This window comes from Pocillopora damicornis, chromosome 9 (assembly GCF_964200805.1).
Source record: "Pocillopora damicornis chromosome 9, jaPocDami1.2, whole genome shotgun sequence".
Taxonomy (NCBI): domain Eukaryota; kingdom Metazoa; phylum Cnidaria; class Anthozoa; order Scleractinia; family Pocilloporidae; genus Pocillopora; species Pocillopora damicornis.
In genome coordinates this window covers 21,631,137-21,652,810 of record NC_142678.1, presented here as the reverse complement: position 1 = coordinate 21,652,810, position 21,674 = coordinate 21,631,137, and the positions used below count along the sequence as shown (strand labels likewise).

The window sequence follows — 21,674 nt, the reverse complement described above, 5'->3', positions numbered from 1 at the left end:
ACCTTCCGAGGAATAGCCGATCCACGCGGCAGCCAAGGAAGAGGAAACATGAAGACACCATCAGCGCTATCCAGTTCAAGAAGCAAAAAACTGAAACCTCCATTTTAAAACTGGAGAGACACTTACAACAAAAGACTTGCCCTAAGTCGCTTCAATACAAGGCGAAGGCAAACTTCACGCCTGACGAAACCTTTCGACAGGAAATAAGCGCTATTAAAAGTCACGCCGAAGAACAATACGTTAGCGCCCTAGTGCGCTTCCATCAGCGTAGACTTGTTAGTCACAAGAACAAACTTGAAAAGGCTAATATTGCCAAGTCTCGATCACAATACAATGTAAATACACGTGAAAGATCACGTTCGCCCTTGAGGAACATTGTAAATACTGATGTCGACAGGATAGACTAAATAGAAAATCAGCTTTCAGAGCTGAAAGATCTTATATGTACACGCTTTCAGAGTGATAATAAACATGTTGAAAAGTACAACAGTGTCATCTCTGAAAAATCAGTCGCCAAACCCACTACAGCAAAAAGGCTATCCAAGAATAATAAATGCAAAAAGCGTAGAAAAAATACACTACACAAGCGAGTGAATACAGAAAGGGAGAAACATGAAAAATACCTTAAAAACCTTTCAGACAATACATTAACTAATCACCAAGTCAGCGTGTTAGCAAAAGGGCTCAAATTTATTGAAACACCCGTGACAAATGAAAATAAGATCAGGCAACAATTGTTGCGTGACTTCGAACAATTCGCTAGGCGAATGAGACTTAGATATACATTCCACGGGAATGACAAGGAACCACATCCTTTCCACGTCAAATCAAACTGGATACCACCAGTACAACCTTCTATTGCCCTTGAACGGTACTTGGAAAATATCAAGTTAAGCCTTGCTGAAATAGAAATAACAAAGCCAAAACACAACCTGTCATACAACGAACACAAAGCAGTCAAAGAACTGCAAAACAATACTGCCATCAACCTTAAACGTGCTGACAAAGGCACCACAACAGTGATTCTCAACAAGAGGGACAAAATTCAAGAGGCCCAGGTTCAGCTCGACAACAGAGACCACTACCGACCTCTTGAAAACCCCATGGTCACTGACACATTAAAAAAAGTTAATGAGCTTATTGCTCAACTGCACAATGGCAAACATATAGACGATATGACAAAAAAGTGGCTTTCACAGACTCCCAATCCGCCCAGAATACCGATTTTCTACACTTTAACAAAAATCCACAAACCTTTGCCAGTGGGTAGACCGATTATATCGGGCTGCGAAGGACCAACTGAAAGGATATCATCCTTTGTGGATCATTTATTACAGCCTATTGCTCAAAAGCAAAAATCCTATCTCAAAGATACAACTGATTTCATCAACTTTATAGAGAAAACGCAAGTGTCAAATGATACTATTTTAGTATCAATGGATGTAACAAGCTTGTACACAAACATCCCACAAGAAGAGGGTATCACAATAGTATGCCAAGCATACGAAAAATACCACAATAACAGCTCTCCCATTCCGTCCCACTACTTAAAACAAATGCTCGGGCTTATACTGAAAGAAAATTCGTTCCAGTTCAACGGAGTAAACTATCTCCAATGTTTTGGAACTGCCATGGGAACACGAATGGCGGTTGCTTTCGCCAATCTCTTTATGGCAGAAATTGAAACAAAACTGCTTCACCAAAGCAGTATCAAGCCGAGAGTATGGAAGCGTTACATTGACGACGTTTTCTCCCTGTGGGATGTTCGTAAACAAGACATTGATCTATTCATAGAACAAGCTAACACGTTCCATCCAACTATAAAGTTCACGGCTGAAATCTCAGAGACTGAAATCACATTCTTGGATACGGTTGTCTACAAAGGTGAAAGATTCCAAAACGAAGCTATCCTCGACGTCAAAACTCACTAGAAACCGACCGAGACCTTTCAATATACACACTATTCATCTTGCCACCCGCCAGGTGTTAAGAAAGGCTTTATTAAAGGAGAAGCTATCAGACTTCTAAGAACAAACTCCTCGGAAAGAAATTTCCAGGAGGCCATGTGTAATTTCAAAACACGACTTGAAGCACGTGGTTACCCAAAAAGCCTAATTGAAAAAACGTTATCTGAGGTCTCGTTTGCCGCAAGGCAGTCGACACTTAAAAAACAAACCAAAAAAACTAAAGGCAAAATATTGCCTTTTGTGACAGCATACCACCCAGGGGTTAAACATTTACAACAAATACTGATGCAAGAATGGAACCTCATCCAAAATCAGCCACTGCTGAAAACAATTTTCAAAACGCCTCCGATTATATCATACAAAAGAGGTAAATCGCTCAAAGACATACTCGTCAGAGCGAAGCTTTAATTAAAGGCTTTTGCGTCGCAAACGTAAAACCACACAGGGGAGTCTGTGTAGGCCTGTCTATGACCTTTTCACTTTTTGAGCAAGAATTTGCAACATGAGCGTTTGAGAAAAAAAGACTTATAAATGTTTTTGTTCTGTACTTTAAAACAATTCTGGTTGTATTAACATTCTCTCAGCTAATGTTGAATACACTGAAGTAGAAGTGCATGGAGTATTCAAGTGATATAGAATCTTTGGTAGCCTTATACTGATCACAGCATGTAGCATGGCAAGAATTCAATCAAGAGTCCTTGACATAGAGAAAAGTTTGTCTTTGCAGCTAAGGTCTTTTAAACACATTTCCTTAAGTTTTTCTGCCTCCAGGTAGTGTCTCCACTGTCCATGTGAGATACTTTGCTGTAAATTACACCCACTCTGAATATAGTTTTTCTCTGTTTTAATGCTTGGGACATTAAATGCTACTGATGGCTGGTGCACAAAGAAGGTGGCTTTGAAGTCTCCTCCTTGTGATTCCCTCAGTAGATGACACAGTTCATACAGACAGCCAGGAAGGATTGGACCAGAAATCTCCAGGCTGTATAACTAAAAGGATATCATCACAATTAGAGCACCCTTCATTTAAGAGTTGAAAAACGCAAAACCTAGTGAGTAATCATAGTCACCAATTACAGCGATGAAAACATCTTAAGGAACCAATGAAAATTCACAGTAAACTAAACAAATCATCTGAAGTGCTGGAAATAAATGTGCGTTATTGACCAAGCTTGTTTGATTAAGATGGCTACATATTGACCAAGTTCTTTTTTTGCGCACAATAAACCTATGAGAGTAGTTTATATTGTCTTTGTTTTTCTTGTCTTCTGCAGCTTTTTGCAACTCCATTGCCCACACTGTCCAAAAATTGAAAAAAAAATTTTAAGTCCCTTCCATGCAATGTATTTTCGCACAGGATCAAAGCGGGAAATCCCAAGCAGGCAAGAGAGGCCCATCTTGCCTGTTGGGGTAGCCAATCAAAGAACAGGATTCACTTCATATTGACCAAAGGCACTGCTAGTGACATCATAAACAACAGTTATTGTCATAGCATGCGTTTTTCAGGTAAGATACTTCTCCTCTTTCCACTTAGTTTAAATTGGCAACAAAAAATTTTCAGGTAAACCTAGCAAAACATTGGAGGGGAGGGGGATCACTATGCAATACTGTTAGTAGCTTCATAATAGTGGAACAAGAATAAACTGTGTTACATGTTACTGTTTTGGCCAATAGTCTCCAGAGAAAGCATAACCTTTACCTTATTGTTGCAAGAATTATCATTGATCTTATCATGATGGTAGAGCATCTGTAAAGAATAAGGTCAAGAAATATTGAAAATCAATCAAATGTATCCTATACCTGTGCCATAGCCTTAGCTTTTTGATGCTTCATGGTCCCTTGGTTTACCTTCAGACCCTTTAAAGTGGCTCCTTCAAATGCAACAGGGGCCAGCAGTGTTGGTGGCACCTGAGCTTGTGGTCCAGTGTTGGCTGTTAAACTTTTACAGTTGAGTAGGAAGTTAAACAATGCAAGAGTATCAACTCCTCTCACTAACACTGTAGAAGTTGGTTGTTGATCTAAGCTTCTTAGATTGTTCCTCTGATGTGGTGTAACAACTTTGGGGTTTAACAGTGGAAACTGTTCCTTATCAAGTCCCATGCTTTCTAGCCACTCACACTTGTCAATACTCTCATCATCAGAATCATTCCCAAGCTCAGCATCTTCCTCTTAGTCTGAGTCCTCATCCTGAGATTCAGGCCCAGACTCTTTCTTTCCTTTGACCTCCAAGTGCGGCATGGTAAAGTTAATTCCTGGGATGTGATAATATAATATTGGTATTATGAAGAAAATTAGATTCAAGAGAAAAATAGCCTTTGAAGGGTAAAATTACTGATTAGGTGATTGGGTAATTTCAAGGTAGATTATATTCAATACATCCTGAAAAAAGAAACCAGATGAACACAAGTACTAGAGGGCTAGCCCTGTAATCACTTTAAATCAGGTGAACAAAGGGCATGTTGGGAAAACTCAAGATTGTGTTAAACCATGATGCATTAACTGTTTGCATAATTTTGGTGAGTTTTCCCAAACCATGGGTGTTCAATTGGTTATGTGAACAAGGAAAAGTCTTCAATTGCTGTAATTGAATATAAATTTGTAAAAACACAATAAATCTAAAATGTTACAATCATGTTTACAAGTGGTTGCAGCAGCTCAGTTATTTTACTCAAAACCAGTGGCATCTTGGGAGCATTTCTTGTCTGTAGTGGTCAGTACATGTAAGCATACATACAAATTTATTCTGGAGCTCAAATCACATTGTTATATTCCTGGATTTTCACTCAACAAAACGAGAACTGTGATTGGTTGATCTTGGTCACATGCCCCTGATCAAAATCCTGACCAGGACACAATTATGCAATTGTTGCAAGCATGCTGAATACATGTACAACAGCATGTTTTTGCCATATGATTGTTTAAGAGAAAGTCCAAATATAGAACAAAGCACCTAATGTATGGTCCCTTGGGAAACTAGTTAGTTTTGTTTTCTTGAGAGTTCTGATGTTTCCCGAGACAAAGTTGAGGGAAACATCAGGAATCTCAGGAAAACAAAACTAACTATTTCCATGGGGACCAGACTTAATTGTATATTATATCATCCCACTGCTAACAGCTGTTTTCATTGGATCATTGTCTCATCTTGAATAAAATCACCTTGGTTACCTACATATAAAGGTACAAGGTTACCAGCTCAAGGTTATAAGTGTCTGGTAAAGGTTTTCGATGAACTATTTCTACAATGATTATTGCACCCATGAAACTAATCTGTACAGTGTAATTAAGTATTATCAACTGAGTTGATAACATAAATTGGTCATCTTAAAGAGTTTAAAAGCTGACGTTTTGAGCTGTAGCCCTTTGTCAGAGGGATATCGCAGCATCACAGTTTCTTTAGAAAGTTTCTCCCTTTATTCATAAACCTGTACAGTGATGTAGATTTACCTTCACTCCTCAATGCATCCCGGAAACCTTTGGTCGTGGGTGTTATAACCACTTGAACTGCATCATCCCTGTTTATTCCAGCTGCCTGAAAAAGCATAGTGTTCTGATTTGCAACTAGATAAAAGTAAGGACAAAAACCAACGCGCACCATGTTGAAGACGGAGCGAAAACTGGACACCCAGTCATGGTGAAGAGAAGATGCCATTTCTTCCGTGATTAGAAAATGTCTTTTCGAACTAGTTCTACCATCGGCTGATTTACGTGGAAAAAGTTCAAGCCACGGTAGAGAAGGGTGCATCCAAACTTTGGTAAAGGAACAAAATGATTCAGGATGAGAAGCACCGTTTCCATTTGAATCGATTTCCTTTGTTTGGCAACGAACAAAATGTGACATACCAGCAGCTTCGTCAAATGTCTTCAATGTCCCACACCAATTAAACGTCTTGGAAGAAGAAAATCTTACTTTAGTTTTTAAGCTCCAGTCTAAAGGAAAAAATTCTGAACCATCATTCTCGCCGATTTTCTCTTTAGCCACAGTTAGTGGAGAATCAGCAACGTCAGTTTCCAGGCTATTGCCAGTATTTTGCTGTTGTGAGTTATTACTTGTTTCATGAACAGTGTTTGTGGATCCATTTTCCTGATTCTCGTCCAGTCCATCGAGGGCACTAAACAGCCTGCATTCTGTAGTTTTCTCTTCTGCGGAGAGATTCGCCTTTTTCCTCGGAGAACACTTAAACGGATTCGCTCGCTTTAACGCCTGTGAGCGTCCATCTTGAATTCGTCCATTGATAGGTTTCAAGGCGTTTGAAATCCGTTTTGATGAGTTTTGAGTCAGCTTCTTCTTTTTTATCTTCAATTTTATAACTCCTGAAGGTTTTTTAAACCGAATAAGCTCAGGTGAGTGTTTTTCTTCCATGTTTAAAAGCGACAATTATTTTCCTTCAACTTTGCCAGCAACGAATTATAAATTCCGCGCCAAAACATCACGTGATATTTACATTACTAGTACCCAGGCTTCCTCTCTTCGTCTCCTCAAAACATCACATTTCAACCAAAATCTTTTTCGGTAGGTTTACTCTGAAAAATATTTCTAGAAGAAAAATTTTTTCTCCTGATCCCTGTAATGTTCTTCCAAGTTTTTCCAAATTCCAGTTGTTAGCAACGACGGTAATAATACTGGATTCACTTGACATTTATTGATTTCTACGTTCCGAAGCGTCAAGAATTTTTGCGGACTGGACGTTTAATAATCGCCTTGAAATAAGTTCATCACATATAACTCCGCAAAGTAAATTGACGAGCAAAACGACTTCAAATTATCGCTGGTTACGGCTTCTACCAATTGGGAGAATGTTCAAGACGCCGTTTGATGCAGATAGCGCTATGATTATGGAATATCAGTTTTAACAGCTGACAGCTACTAGCTTATTTCGGACAAAATTTCGTTTCCCTTACTTTTGTGGTTTTTTAGGCAGGCGCAAATTAAACTAGTGCATGTAAGATAACAAATTCTCCAAAATTTTCCATCGAATATTTTCTTAGCCTGTGAAAAGACTGGTCGTTATGAATGATAAAATGGAGTAAAAACGACATGAAGTTTAAGTCATATCATGCGGATATTAAAAGATCCATGCCTTTTTCTTCTGCGCAAACCGGCTTAAATGTAGAGAAAATTTTATTTTGCGTGGGTAATATTTACACGAGAAAAAACAGTGGTTTCTTTCCCTGGACTGATCCCTGTAATGTTCCTCTAAGTTTTTCCAAATTCCAATTGTTAGCAACGACGGTAATAGAACTGGATTCACTTGACATTTATTGATCTCTACGTTCCGAAGCGTCAAGAATTTTGACGTTTAACAATCGTCTTGAAATAAGTTCATCACATATAACTCCGCAAAGTAAATTGACGAGCAAAACGACTTCAAATTATCGCCGGTTACGGCTTGTACCAATTGGGAGAATATCCAAGACGCCGTTTAATGCAAATAGTACCATGATTATGTAATATCAGTTTTAACAGCTGACAGCTACTAGCCTTTTTCGGAAAAAATTTCGTTTCCCTTAACTTTGTGGTTTTTTAGACAGATGCAAATTAAATTAGTGCATGTAAGATAACAAATTCTCCAAAATTTTCCATCGTAGATTTTCTTAGCCTGTGAAAAGACTGGTCGTTATGAATGATAAAATGGATTAAAAACGACACGACGTACAATGCCATATGATGCGGATATTCAAAGATCCATGCCCCTTGCAAACCGGCTGCAATGTAGAGACAATTTTATTTTGGGTGGGTAATATTTACACGAGAAAAACAGTGGTTTCTTTCCCTCGACCAAAGAGATCAAAAACAAAACAAAACAACTGAATTGGAGCTTCCGTCCTGTGTAAGTTGGTGTCTTTCTCTCGGAAGTCTCCGCTGCTATAGAGCCTGATTCTAATAGCAGTAGATCGATTTGGTGCTGTGGTATATCCCTTCCATTCTCCCATTCATTCGTTTCCCTTAACTTTATGGTTTTTTTAGACAGGCGCAAATTAAACTAGTGCATGTAAGATAACAAATTCTCCAAAATTTTCCATCGTAGATTTTCTTAGCCTGTGAAAAGATTGGTCGTTATGAATGATAAAAATGGATTAAAAACGACACGCAGTACAAAGTCATATGATGCGGATATTCAAAGATCCATGCCCCTTGCAAACCGGCCTAAATGTAGAGACAATTTTATTTTGCGTGGGTAATATTTACACGAGAAAAACAGTGCTTTCTTTCCCTCGACCAAAGAGAACAAAAACAAAACAAAACAAATTAGAGCTTCCGTCTTGTGTAAGTTGGTGTCTTTCTCTCGGAAGTCTCCGCTGCTATATCAATTCAGAGCCTGGTTCTAATAGCAGTAGATCGATCTGGTGCTGTGGTATATCCCTTCCATTCTCCGTTCGTCAACTCAAAGCGGTGTTCCTTGTTCATCCTGGGTACTTGGATTATCGCCATGGCCATCCAGTCCCCTTTCTTTATCGCCAATGAACTTGTTCAGTATCCCACAGCAGTGATAGAGTGTGAGCCTCACTGGGAAAATGTCTTCAGAAATACTTCTGAATTCTTAGACTACGTCGTGGCAAATATAAAAGCACTTTACTATATGCCTATTGTGTTGATTGCCTTTCAATACATTATCATTATTTGTAAATAGAATAAGAGACGGTAAGTTTTGAGCTCGGTAAGGAAATAGAAAAAGATGTTTTTTGTCTTGTCACGAGCGTGGGACAAAGAAAACATTCGGAGTCCCCATGAGGAATCGAACCTCACACCATCGGATTCCGCAGTCCGATGCTCCGAGCATGGAAGCGCGGAATATGAAGGTCTGAAGTTATTTTCGATCTCCCTGTCAAAATGTCCTGGATCTGCCTTTGTTTTATTTATTCTTTCCTTCTGCGCAAAAACGATCTCGAATTTGATAACTTATTTACTGAATGAGAAGCTTGATGATAAAGGCGCTGTAAATATCATTTATACGGTATGATCACGTGCAAGTGAACCAACTGTCCTCCCCCCTCAAACACTGCGGAGGCTTTATCTGGCTTTCTCCCACCGACTTCAGCAGCTGAGTAATTCTGTTCGGCGACGATCACCTAAGTTTTCTGAAACTTTCCGACCCATTTCTTAGATGGTATTGATGAGATAAGGAATGCCTAATTGACATATCGACGGAGCACAGAACATTAAACAATATTGATAAGAATACATGAAAGTCATATATTTGTACTGCGGAAAATACATTTTAAGCAAATGAAGATCATCGCAGTATATACTCAACTTAAGCAGTTGAGAAATAAGGCCTGAAAAAAAAAAATTCAGGCCTGAACGGGAATCGAACCCATGACCTCTGCGATACCGGTGCAGCGCTCTAACCAACTGAGCTATCAAGCCAACTGGGAGCCGGTCAATTGTGAGTTCGTTATATGCCCGTAGATGGAGAAGGTGTGATAAGAATACATGAGAGTCATATATTTGTACTGCGGAAAATACATTTTAAGCAAATGAAGATCATCGCAGTATATACTCAACTTAAGCAGTTGAGAAATAAGGCCTGAAAAAAAAATTCAGGCCTGAACGGGAATCGAACCCATGACCTCTGCGATACCGGTGCAGCGCTCTAACCAACTGAGCTATCAAGCCAACTGGGAGCCGGTCAATTGTGAGTTCGTTATATGCCCGTAGATGGAGAAGGTGTGATAAGAATACATGAAAGTCATATATTTGTACTGCGGAAAATACATTTTAAGCAAATGAAGATCATCGCAGTATATACTCAACTTAAGCAGTTGAGAAATAAGGCCTGAAAAAAAAAAATTCAGGCCTGAACGGGAATCGAACCCATGACCTCTGCGATACCGGTGCAGCGCTCTAACCAACTGAGCTATCAAGCCAACTGGGAGCTGGTCAAATGTGAGTTCGTTATATGCCCGTAGATGGAGAAGGTGTGATAAGAATACATGAAAGTCATATATTTGTACTGCGGAAAATACATTTATGTATTCATGTATTCTTATCACACCTTCTCCATCTACGGGCATATAACGAACTCACATTTGACCAGCTCCCAGTTGGCTTGATAGCTCAGTTGGTTAGAGCGCTGCACCGGTATCGCAGAGGTCATGGGTTCGATTCCCGTTCAGGCCTGAATTTTTTTCAGGCCTTATTTCTCAACTGCTTAAGTTGAGTATATACTGCGATGATCTTCATTTGCTTAAAATTAAACAATATTGTTGTTGGCTTTAACGCCCACTTATTCTCTTTAAGCTGCGAATCGTCATTCATTAAGTGCGAAAATCGGCAATATAAGCATTTATCTCTTTACTTCATCTTTTCTTTTTTTCATAGAATAACTTGTCGTTCACATGGAAAGCTGGAAGAGGAACTCTTCAGTATCAATCCTTTACACGATCTGCTCGGCTGTTTTATCTCCTCGAGCATAGTGCTGGATGCTTTATTTGGCTATTTTTTTCGCCAGCTTCAGCAGCTGTAAAATTCTGTTCAGCGACGTACAAATTCTCTTCGTGGAGAAAGAAAACTCCCCACTTAACATAAAAATTGTCCTGAGCCCTTCCCTTTCTTTATAACTTCGTGAAAAGCCGTAAAATGTACTTGAAAAACCTCCAACCAATCAACTGAGTAACGAGCCTACTGAGTAAGTTCCAGGCTGGATTAAACTTTCGATGACAACGTGATTAAAAATGAGTTCTTAATAAAAATGTCGGTGTAGAATATTGTCATTTGATTGATTGGCTTGTTTTAATACGTGATCATCATCAGTAAACATCTGTTGCTGGGATATTTCTGGAGCCTTTTTCTCGTCATTTCGTCAATAGAAACAATGATAATTTCAATAATAGAAAAAAAAAGCTGACGTTTCGAGCGTTAGCCCTTCGTCAGAGCGATGGTGAAAACGTAAATTAGCCACCGCAAAGGGTAAAAAAGCTGACGTTTCGAGCGTTAGCCCTTCGCAATCGCTCTGACGAAGGCTAACACTAAATTACCTTTTATTTATATAGATAGATACGATACATAAGCTATGTTTTTCCGGCTTTGGTAGAATATAAGTGGCCTTCGCAGAGCTGCTGGCTGAAAACAAAACTGATCTCCTGGCACCGCAGTATGTCAGCAAACGTGACAGCAACCATAAATGGAACACAGTCCATGTCGAGCTGCTTCATCCCCACAGCGACAAGAATTGGTGAAACCTTTGCCTACTGTCTGCTATTTGTTGTGTCGCTGGCTGCAAATATCCTCATTGGAATTATTGTCTACAAGGAGAAAGCTATGAGAACACCAATCAACATTTTGATTGTAAACATGGCAATTTCCGATCTGTTGTTCTCGATTATCTGTTTTCCTGCACTTTTTGTAAGGTTAAACACAGCCAGCCAGTGGCTGCTCAGTAGTCCATTTGGCCAAGCGTTGTGCAGACTAATGTATTTCGTTGCTGATGTCTCCGTTGTTGTGTCCATTCAGAACCTAGTTCTGATAGCAGTCGATCGATTTGTAGCTGTGGTATTTCCTCTCCGTCCCTCACTGATCAGTTCAAAGCGATGCAGGCTCTTCATTCTCGTATTTTGGGTCGTCGCCATGGCAGTCTGTTGCCCACAATTGCTTGTGTGGAAAGTTGTCGACAATACAGAAAGGCTAGTTTGTCAGCGGGAGTTGAACGACAAATTTAGAGAGTCCTCATCGATTAAAAACTACACTCTGGTAACGATCATTGTATTCCTCTATGTCCCTTTGGTTTTGATTGCCATATTTGACTTTTCCATTGCCGTAAGAATTAAATCGCAGAAGATTCCAGGTGAGCCTTCAGTAAACGCAAGAAAACAGCGCTTGAAGAGAGAGAGAAATGCTCTGAAGATGTCCGTTGCCATCGTGTTCGCTTTTGCAGTATGCTGGCTGCCATCCTGTATCATTTTCTTCTTATTCTTGTTTTCATCAGACAGCGCCATGATGTCATCTTGTGCCTTCCAATACTCTGCACATATTACTATCATTCTGGTTCGATCATACTGCGCTGTAAACCCTTGTATCTGTTTCATATTCAGCGGTAATTATCGTCAAGGTCTTAAGAACCTCCTCGGCTGTTTCTCCACCAATGAAGCTGCCCTGACATAGTTGTCGCCCCAATCTTTTGCATACTGTTCAGCATTATTCGAGGAATAAAATTTGTTTCCCATGCCAACAGTTGGTTTCCACATTTTCAATCTTTGATTTTGTTTTTCTATCTTGTAAGGTCAAACCTTTATGAAAACTCTTGCATTTAGCAAATCATATCGAAAATAACAGTCAACCTCTTACGAACATCGCTTTATTGCATCTAAAATGTTTGAAGTAGCACTCAGTGAAATTCAGTTAATAAATATAAGAGAGTATTACTATTTTTCCTTTTTTCCTCGTTTATCTATTTTCAGATGTACATGAAAAAAGGACAACGTATTTTACCGAGATGAACTGCGATCTCTATAGGATACGTTAAATCCAGTTGTTTCCCAAAACTTGTAAATAATATTCATTTAATACATTTATGTTAGTTTACCTTATAGCAAGAGAAACTTTGTTCAACGGTTAAAACCGTCTTTTGAACTCTGACTTAAGGATTTCGGATGTATTGTGTACAGTTTGCGGTTAGTAAAGTTTTACACTCTTCCTGTAAAATAAAGAGGTTTCCAATCAATATGTGATGGAAAAAGGAAAAGTAAAATCTACTTGACATCTAATATTACGAATAAATATTATCAAGAAAGCAATGGGAACTAGTTCTGTTTCTGCTTCAGCTTCAGATTATTTGTCATCACGGTCATTCCTTTTTATGGAAAATTAGAGTTTTGGGGGAAAAAAACCCTAATGGATCAAAAATTGCCTCTCTTCCTGATTCTAACGAGTGCTGAGTTAACGTCAAAAACCTTTAGTCATATTTTTTTACATTGAGAGTAAATTTGACAGAGTCCATTAGGAGGCCAACCGAATTTTAAAAAATTCTCATTAAAAAACCGAACTTTGGACGTTCTTCTGGGAGGGACAAACCCTGGAGAAGAAGAGGGCGACCTAATGATGAGGACTGTAACTAAAAGTATATATGACCGTAAGCAAAGTGCAGGCTCAGAACTTGTCTGACTCCTTTGAGCCTCATAACAGGGAGAGAGCCTAAAAAACATCTGCACATTTTACTGTGCATGTCGAACTTGCTTGGGCTCATAATGGAAACCGTGTAGAGGGTAGCAAAGCTGTCTGACTCTCGTGAGTCTCATATTTTCCGCGCAGAAACATATCAATAGGTGTGATCTGCTTATCATGGAAACTTTGAAAAGAGAACATTTTACCGTTTCAATGAGCGACATATGCCCAAAAGAGCCGCTAAATTACAGGGTGACCCTATTCAATGGAATGATAGAACGCTGGAACCGTGAACGGTAGAACGACGGAATAGTTGAATGGCGGAATATCCCAAAACCCGTCTTAAGAAGTGAAATAGAGGAATATCCCAAAACGTGGAATGCCTTGCTGTATGAAACAAAAGTCTCACAAAATAGAATTGTGATGAAATACGAAAATAATTCAGAGAGCATTACATGAAACACCTATGAAAGGCTGTTTCGAAAAAGCAAATACATTGCAGAAGTAGCTACTTAGCATAAAATGAGCGAAACGATTTGATTAAAAAACTATTACATGCCTAACCTATTCTGAATAACAGCTGACCATCTGTCGGGTTTTAATTGATGTTTTGGTGCGAATTATTATTTTGGGGTGTATAGGGTAGGAGGATTAGCGCAGATTGAAAATCAAACAAAATAAATATAAGCATCTGTAAGATATCCTTGCATCTAAAAATTAGGGAACCTATTTTTCTCTGTCTCCAATTTTGGTTACAATTGTAAAAATTGTTGTTAAAGTACAAAAGTTCGAATTTTGCATCGAACATGCAGTTAAAGTACAAGTTAAGTGTAAATTTTGTACTATTTTTTCGTTATAAAAGAATAGGTGGCTTCTAGAGTCAGAGAGCAGCTTGCTGAAGACGAAACTGATCCTACAGTTCCAAGAATGTCGGCAAACGTTACTGCGACGGTGAATGGAACACAGGTAACACTGAACTGAGTGAAACCAGTAGTAAAGAGGATTGGTAAAACCTTTTTTTGCTGTTACTTGTTTTCTCAGTGTCTGGAAGTTTTTTCATCGCAACAATTGCCCACAAAACTAGATCCATGAGAAAGCCTATCAACTTTTTCTTGGTAAATATGGCCATATCCGATCTTCTGTTTCTTTTTTTCCTTTTTTACACACAACACAAACGCTCGGCTCCCGGTTTGATCAGCGGTCCTCTTGGAGATGCGTCTGTAAGCTGACTGTCTTCTTGGGAGATATCTGCTTTAGTGTGTCTATTCAGAGCCTAGTTTTAATAGCATTCAATCGATTTGGAGCTGTATATTTTTCCCTCCGTCCCTAACTGATCAGTTCAAAGCTGTGTCAGTTCCTTATTCTTTTTACTTGGATCATCGCTAGTCTTACCAGCACCTCGATGAAATAAGTTAACAAATGGAAGCTATTTCCATGGTTTTTCTGTTTTTTCTATTTTTTCAGTTGGCAGTTGTTTTACGATCGCAACTAGTTATTACACTTTTCTTTTTGATTTTGTTTTGTTTTGTCTTTTTTTGGGGGGGAGGTCTGTTTATTTTCAACTGAACCGTGCAGAATGAAAAATTACGTCACTGAGATAAACCGGATTTCCCTCAGACCTATTAGGTCCAATTATTTCACGAAACTTAGAAATAATCATGAATTGAATTGTCTGCTTTGAGAACTAACTTACTTAAATCCTATTTACAATTTACATTATGGCAAGTCAAACTTATTTCATTGGTTCAAACCGTTGTTTGAACTCTGCTGCTTGTTTTCCGGTTCTACAGTGTTTATTCCCTTACCACCTGTAAATAAAGAGTTTCCGATCAGTTAGAGAGGAAATGAGCAAAAGTTAGATCGAAATGAAACCCAATACGAAAAATAAATGCAATCGACTCCCGATAACTTGAACCTTTAAGGAGAATTGAAGAAGGTTCCACTGAATTACCGGGAGTTCGAGTTAACGGGAATTGAAAACAAGGGCTCGGGAATGAGGGAAAAACGGTGTTTACTGTTTTTCGTCTTACACAGTATACATTTTAATCCAATTCAGTTACAGAGAAGTCGAATGAAAACGGAACGCAAAATTGTTGAAAATTACTCCGAGTTAGCGGGAGGCTCGAGTTATCGAGGGTTCGAGTAACCGGAGATAAAATTTCTGTAAATGTTTAAAGGAAATCCAGGGGAAATCGGTTTTGGTTCAAGTTAACACGCGAGGTTCAAGTCAGCAGGGGAAAATTTATGAGTACATGCAGTCGTTTAAGGCAATGGGGATGGGAAAAAAGGGCTCTGATTTGACCCATGTTTTCTATAATCCCCCAAAATATTTTTAATAAAATTGGGAAACAATGGCTGGTGTGAGTTTTTTTTTTCTTTTTTTTCATTTCCAAGTGTAAACAGCTTAAACAGACAGCTGAACGTTCAATAGTTACTGTTAGCAATATTATTTGCCGTTAACGACACGCTTAATTTCTCTATTTTAAAACAACTTACATTCTCATAAGCGAGGATTCTGAGACCAGCTGTCAAAATTCATTCAATATCAGATTTACATTCACATCAGCCCTCGCGTTGAGCTATATTACTTAGCAAGTAGCCACCATTTATTTGTCGAGGGACCTTCTTCAATGACCCAGGGCCATTATTCCTGTGTACGCCTCAAGCAGATTGAGTAAGTAGTTTAGTACATGGCACTCGGACCAAACTTGTTTATTTTGAATTATTGTATAGGTCTTAATAAAAATTTGACTCCTATTAAAAAATAAAAGGGTCCAGATTGATGTAAACTGATAGGATACCTTCTTAATAACCGTCAACCGTTCAGACCCTAAAATTGAACCGTCAAAAGCCTTAAAATTTAACCCCTAACCGTCAAAACCGCAAAAATGAAACAATCGTCAACCGCCAGAACTACCTCCCCATTGAGATACTGTCACAAGATGTTATGAGTAACTAAAATTAGGAGTGTTTTGGAACAACCAAATTAGGAGTGTTTGGGAACAGCTGAAATGAGGAGTGTTTGGGAACAACTAAAATTAGGAGTGTTTGGGGGTTTTTCAGTTTTGCCTGTTAATTAGTTTATCTCGAAATCTTTATGCCAGTCTTGTGAGCCTTGGTTTGTTATGTGCTGCAAGACCACACACTTATCTTTACCTTTTGAGTGATTTGTTCTGACCGTTGTAGGAGGGCTTAATTCTCCCACGATAATCGTCATCGTTAGTCGTGTTTAGGTTTGCCCTTGACTTTGCTTTAAGTCTTCAACGGGGAGTTTTGTTGAAGTTTTAGTTCTCAAAGATTGGTTGTTTTTGAGTAATTTGGCACAAAGGCACAAATTCAATTACATTAACGACTTTAGGCCGGAACGTTTTCAACAGAAAAAAATAAAATAAAGCAGGATCAGAGTAAATACTTTGAAAACATTACTCGATAATGAGAGTCTTTCGATCAAGACGTATTACAAAAAGAATACAAATATGATAAAATCGAAAGAAGAATGGATTAAGTATTTAACCTCAGTAATCAAAACTCGTATCAGTTTAAATACCATATTTGTCGGTTCACTGTGAAACCTGAAAAAGTGGAAAATAAGGTGAAAAAAAGGGAACTTTTCTAACTCTCAATTTAGTTTAATGCCACACGTTGACGTTATTTTTTATTTATTTCTAAACAAACGCGTGGAAACAAGGAATCTGTTTGATAAATTTATAAAAAATGACATAAATATGGTTATAGGAAGATCAGCAGTTAGAGATGCGTATATACGTATGATAGATGAGTATAATTACATGTGCTTTCTTTAAATAGAGTATTGGTAGCCTCCAGATACCTACTGGCTGAAGAGAAAACCTATCTCACAGTTCTGAGAAGGTTGCCAATAGTTACTGCAACTATGAATGAAACGAGGTGCTTTAGTCAAGAAGCCGGAGGGGTTGGAATCACCGTGGTATTCTGTTTGCAGCTTGTTGTTTCGTTGGTTGGAAATAGTTTTATCGCAATAGTTGTCTACAAGACGAAATCCCTGAGAAAACCCATTAACTTTTTAATTGTAAACGTGGCTATGTCTCATCTGACGCCTTCTTCGCCGCCATTTTGCATTTTGTGACTCGCGCTACCTTAGCAGCTCCAGTCTACCGCTGGCCTCATGGTCATCTCAATGTTGAATGATAATTACTTCATTTTGGTACATTTGAAAAGTTATGATAATTCTTCATTCAGGGAGGAGATCGTGTTGCCTCAAAACATCACATTTCAAGCAAGGTCTTTTTCAGTAGGCTTATTCTGATAAATGTTTCTAGATGAAAATTTTTTCTACTGATCCCTGTAATGTTCTTCTAAGTTTTTCCAAATTCCAGTTGTTAACAACGACGGTAATAAAACTGGATTCACTTGACATTTATTGATCTCTACGTTCCGAAGCGTCAAGAAGTTTGATGTTTAACAATCGTCTTGAAATAAGTTCATCACAGATAACTCCGCAAAGTAAATTGACGAGCAAAATAACTTCAAATTATCGCCGGTTACGGCTTGTACCAATTGGGAGAATATTCAAGACGCCGTTTAGTGCAAATAGCACCATGATTATGGAATATCAGTTTTAACAGCTGACAGCTACCAGCCTATTTCGGACAAAATTTCGTTTCCCTTAACTTTGTGGTTTTTTTAGACAGATGCAAATTAAACTAGTGCATGTAAGATAACAAATTCTCCAAATTTTCCATCGTAGATTTTCTTAGCCTGTGAAAAGATTGGTCGTTATGAATGATAAAATGGAATAAAAACGACACGCAGTACAAAGTCATATGATGCGGATATTCAAAGATCCATGCCCCTTGCAAACCGGCTGCAATGTAGAGACAATTTTATTTTGCGTGGGTAATATTTACACGAGAAAGACAGTGGTTTCTTTCCCTCGACCAAAGAGAGCAAAAACAAAACAAAACAAATTGGAGCTTCCGTCCTGTGTAAGTTGGTGTCTTTCTCTCGGAAGTCTCCGCTGCTATAGAGCCTGGTTCTAATAGCAGTAGATCGATTTGGTGCTGTGGTATATCCCTTCCATTCTCCGTTCGTCAACTCAAAGCGGTGTTCCTTGTTCATCCTGGGTACTTGGATCATCGCCATGGCCATCCAGTCCCCTTTCTTTATCGCCAATGAACTTGTTCAGTATCCCACAGCAGTGATAGAGTGTGAGCCTCACTGGGAAAATGTCTTCAGAGATACTTCTGAATTCTTAAACTACGTCGTGGCAAATATAAAAGCACTTTACTATATGCCTATGGTGTTGATTGCCTTTCAATACATTATCATTATTTGTAAATAGAATATGAGAGACGGTAAGTTTTGAGCTCGGTAAGGAAATAGAAAAAGATGTTTTTTGTCTTGTCACGAGCGTGGGACAAAGAAAACATTCGGAGTCCCCATGAGGAATCGAACCTCACACCATCGGATTCCGCAGCCGATGCTCTAGAGCATGGAAGTGCGTAACCTGAAGGTCTGAAGTTATTTTCGATCTCCCTGTAAAAATGTCCTGGATCTGCCTTTGTTTTATTTATTCTTTTTCTTCTGCGCAAAAACGATCTCGAATTTGATAACTTATTTACTGAATGAGAAGCTTGATGATAAAGGCGCTGTAAATATCATTTATACGGTGTGATCACGTGCAAGTGAACCAACTGTCCTCCCTCAGACATAGCGGAGGCTTTATCTGGCTTTCTCCCACCGACTTCAGCAGCTGAGTAATTCTGTTCGGCGACGATCACCTAAGTTTTCTGAAACTTTCCGACCCGTTTCTTAGATGGTATTGATGAGATAAGGAATGCCTAATTGACATATCGACGGAGCACAGAACATTAAACAATATTGTTGTTAGCTTTAACGCCCACTTATTCTCTTTAAGCTGCGAATCGTCATTCATTAAGTGCGAAAATCGGCAGTATAAGCATTTATCTATTACTTCATGTTTTCTTTTTTTCATAGAATAACTTGTCGTTCACATGGAAAGCTGGAAGAGGAACTCTTCAGTATCAATCCTTTACACGATCTGCTCGGCTGTTTTATCTCCTCGAGCATAGTGCAGGATGCTTTATTTGGCTATTTTTTTCGCCAGCTTCAGCAGCTGTAAAATTCTGTTCAGCGACGTACAAATTCTCTTCGTGGAGATAGAAAACTCCCCAATTAACATAAAAATTGTCCTGAGCCCTTCCCTTTCTTTATAACTTCGTGAAAAGCCGTAAAATGTACTTGAAAAACCTCCAACCAATCAACTGAGTAAAGAGCCTACTGAGTAAGTTCCAGGCTGGATTAAACTTTCGATGACAACGTGATTAAAAATGAGTCGTTAATAAAAATGTTGGTGTAGAATATTGTCATTTGATTGATTGGCTTGTTTTAATACGTGATCATCATCAGTAAACATCTGTCGCTGGGATATTTCTGGAGTCTTTTTCTTGTCATTTCGTCAATAGTAACAATAATAATTTCAATAATAGGAACAACTTTCGAAAATTCTCCTTTTTTCTCCAACCATACTCTGAATTGGAAAAGTATATCGATAAGATAACTCCGACTCTGGTTATCTGTTGGAGGAAGTTTCGGGTGTAGACTGCCGATTTTCTCAAATTTCTAGGCATGTTTAATAATTAAGCATGTTTTATTTATATAAATAGATATGATTCATAAGCTATGTTTTTCCGGCTTTGGTAGAATATAAGTGGCCTTCGCAGAGCTGCTGGCTGAAAACAAAACTGATCTCCTGGCACCGCAATATGTCAGCAAACGTGACAGCAACGATGAATGGAACACAGTCCATGTCGAGCTGCTTCAACCCCACAGCGACAAGAATTGGTGAAACCTTTGCCTTCTGCCTGCTATTTGTTGTGTCGCTGGCTGGAAATATCCTCATTGGAATTATTGTCTACAAGGAGAAAGCTCTGAGAACACCAATCAACATTTTGATTGTAAACATGGCAATTTCCGATCTGTTGTTCTCGATTCTCAATTTTCCTGCACTTTCTGTAAGGTTAAACACAGCCAGCCACTGGCTGCTCAGCGGTCCATTTGGCCAAGCGTTGTGTAGACTAACGTATTTCGTTAGTGATGTCTCCTTTGCTGTGTCCATTCAGAGCCTAGTTCTGATAGCAGCGGATCGATTTGTAGCTGTGGTATTTCCTCTCCGTCCCTCACTGATCAGTTCAAAGCGATGCAGGCTCTTCATTCTCGTAATTTGGGTCGTCACCATGGCAGTCTGTTGCCCACAATTTCTTGTGTGGAAATTTGTCAAGAATACAGAAGGGCTGGTTTGTCAGCGGAAGTGGAACGACATATTTAGAAAGTCCTCATTGATTAAAAACTACACTCTGGTACTGATCATTGTATTCGTCTATGTCCCTTTGGTTTTGATTGCCATACTCTACTTTTCCATTGCCGTAAGAATTAAATCGCAGAAGATTCCAGGTGAGCCTTCAGTTGACGCAAGAAAACAGCGCTTGAAGAGAGAAAGAAGTGTTGTGAAGATGTCCGTCGCCATCGTGTTCGTTTTTGCAGTATGTTGGCTGCCATTCAGTATCGTTGGCTTCTTACTATTGTTTTCATCAGACAGCGCCATGATGTCAACTTGTGCCTTCCAATACTCTGGAGATATTGTCATTTTTCTGGCTGGATTATACTGCGCTGTAAACCCTTGTGTCTGTTTCATATTCAGCAGTAATTATCGTCAGGGTCTTAAGAACCTCCTCGGCTTTTTCTCTACTAATAAAGCTGCCCAGACATAGTTGTTGCCCCAATCTTTTGCATATTATTCAGCGTTATTCGAGGAATAAAATTTGTTTCCCATGCCAACACTTGATTGCGCACATTTTCAATCTTTGTTTTTGTTTTTCTAACTTGTAAGGTCAAACCTTTTTGAAAACTCTTGCATTTAGCATATCATATCGAAAATAACAGTCAAGCTCTTACAAACATCGCTTTATTGCATCCAAAATGTTTGAAGTAGCACTCAGTGAAATTCAGTTAATAAAAAGAAGAGAGTATTACGATTTTTCCTTTTTTCCTCGTTTATCTATTTTCAGATGTACATGAAAAAGGACAACTTATTTACCGAGATGAACTGTGATCTCTATAGGATACGTTAAATCCATTTGTTTCCCAAAACTTGTAAATAATATTTATTTAATTCATTTACGTTAGTTTACCTTATAACAAGAGAAACTTTGTTCAACGGTTCAAACCGTCTTTTGAATTCTGACTTAAGGATTTCCGTTGTATTGTGTACAGTTTGCGGTTAGCAAAGTTTTACACTCTTCCTGTAAAATAAAGAGGTTTCCAATCAATATGTGATGGAAAAAGAAAAAGTAAAATCTACTTGACATCTAATATTACAAATAAATATTATCAAGAAAACAATGGAAACTAGTTCTGCTTCTGCTTCTGCTTCAGATTATTTGTCATCACGGTCATTCCTTTTTATGGAAAATTAGAGTTTTGGGGGAAAAAACCCTAATGGATCAAAAATTGCCTCTCTTCCTGAATTCTAACGAATACTGAGTTAACTTTAAAAACCTTTAGTCATATCTCTTTGCCTTGAGAGTAAATGTTACAGAGTCCATTAGGAG

At 38.6% G+C, this 21,674-nt stretch overlaps 4 protein-coding genes and 1 pseudogene across 4 annotated transcripts in view; 4 read left to right on the top strand and 1 right to left on the bottom strand.

The window, feature by feature from the left end:
- Positions 1–21,674, top strand: part of LOC149040648 (coiled-coil domain-containing protein 148-like) — a 69,693-nt gene that overhangs the window by 20,038 nt on the left and 27,981 nt on the right. The window lies entirely within an intron of this gene.
- Positions 768–2,414, top strand: LOC149040655 (uncharacterized; annotated as a pseudogene).
- On the bottom strand, positions 2,342–6,385 carry LOC149040654 (protein downstream neighbor of son homolog). The gene is made up of 3 exons (XM_089182586.1): positions 5,412–6,385; positions 3,768–4,219; positions 2,342–2,957 (listed from the first exon to the last, which is right to left on the bottom strand). The coding sequence occupies exons 1-2, from the start codon at positions 6,325–6,327 to the stop codon at positions 4,137–4,139; spliced, it is 999 nt and encodes a 332-aa protein (XP_089038712.1). The 5' UTR covers positions 6,328–6,385; the 3' UTR covers positions 2,342–2,957; positions 3,768–4,136.
- Positions 10,818–12,321, top strand: LOC149040653 (QRFP-like peptide receptor). Its single transcript, XM_089182585.1, has one exon. The coding sequence runs from the start codon at positions 11,062–11,064 to the stop codon at positions 12,064–12,066; it is 1,005 nt and encodes a 334-aa protein (XP_089038711.1). The 5' UTR covers positions 10,818–11,061; the 3' UTR covers positions 12,067–12,321.
- On the top strand, positions 19,719–21,465 carry LOC149040652 (QRFP-like peptide receptor). Its single transcript, XM_089182580.1, has one exon. It carries the CDS (start codon positions 19,830–19,832, stop codon positions 20,832–20,834), a length of 1,005 nt encoding a protein of 334 aa, XP_089038706.1. The 5' UTR covers positions 19,719–19,829; the 3' UTR covers positions 20,835–21,465.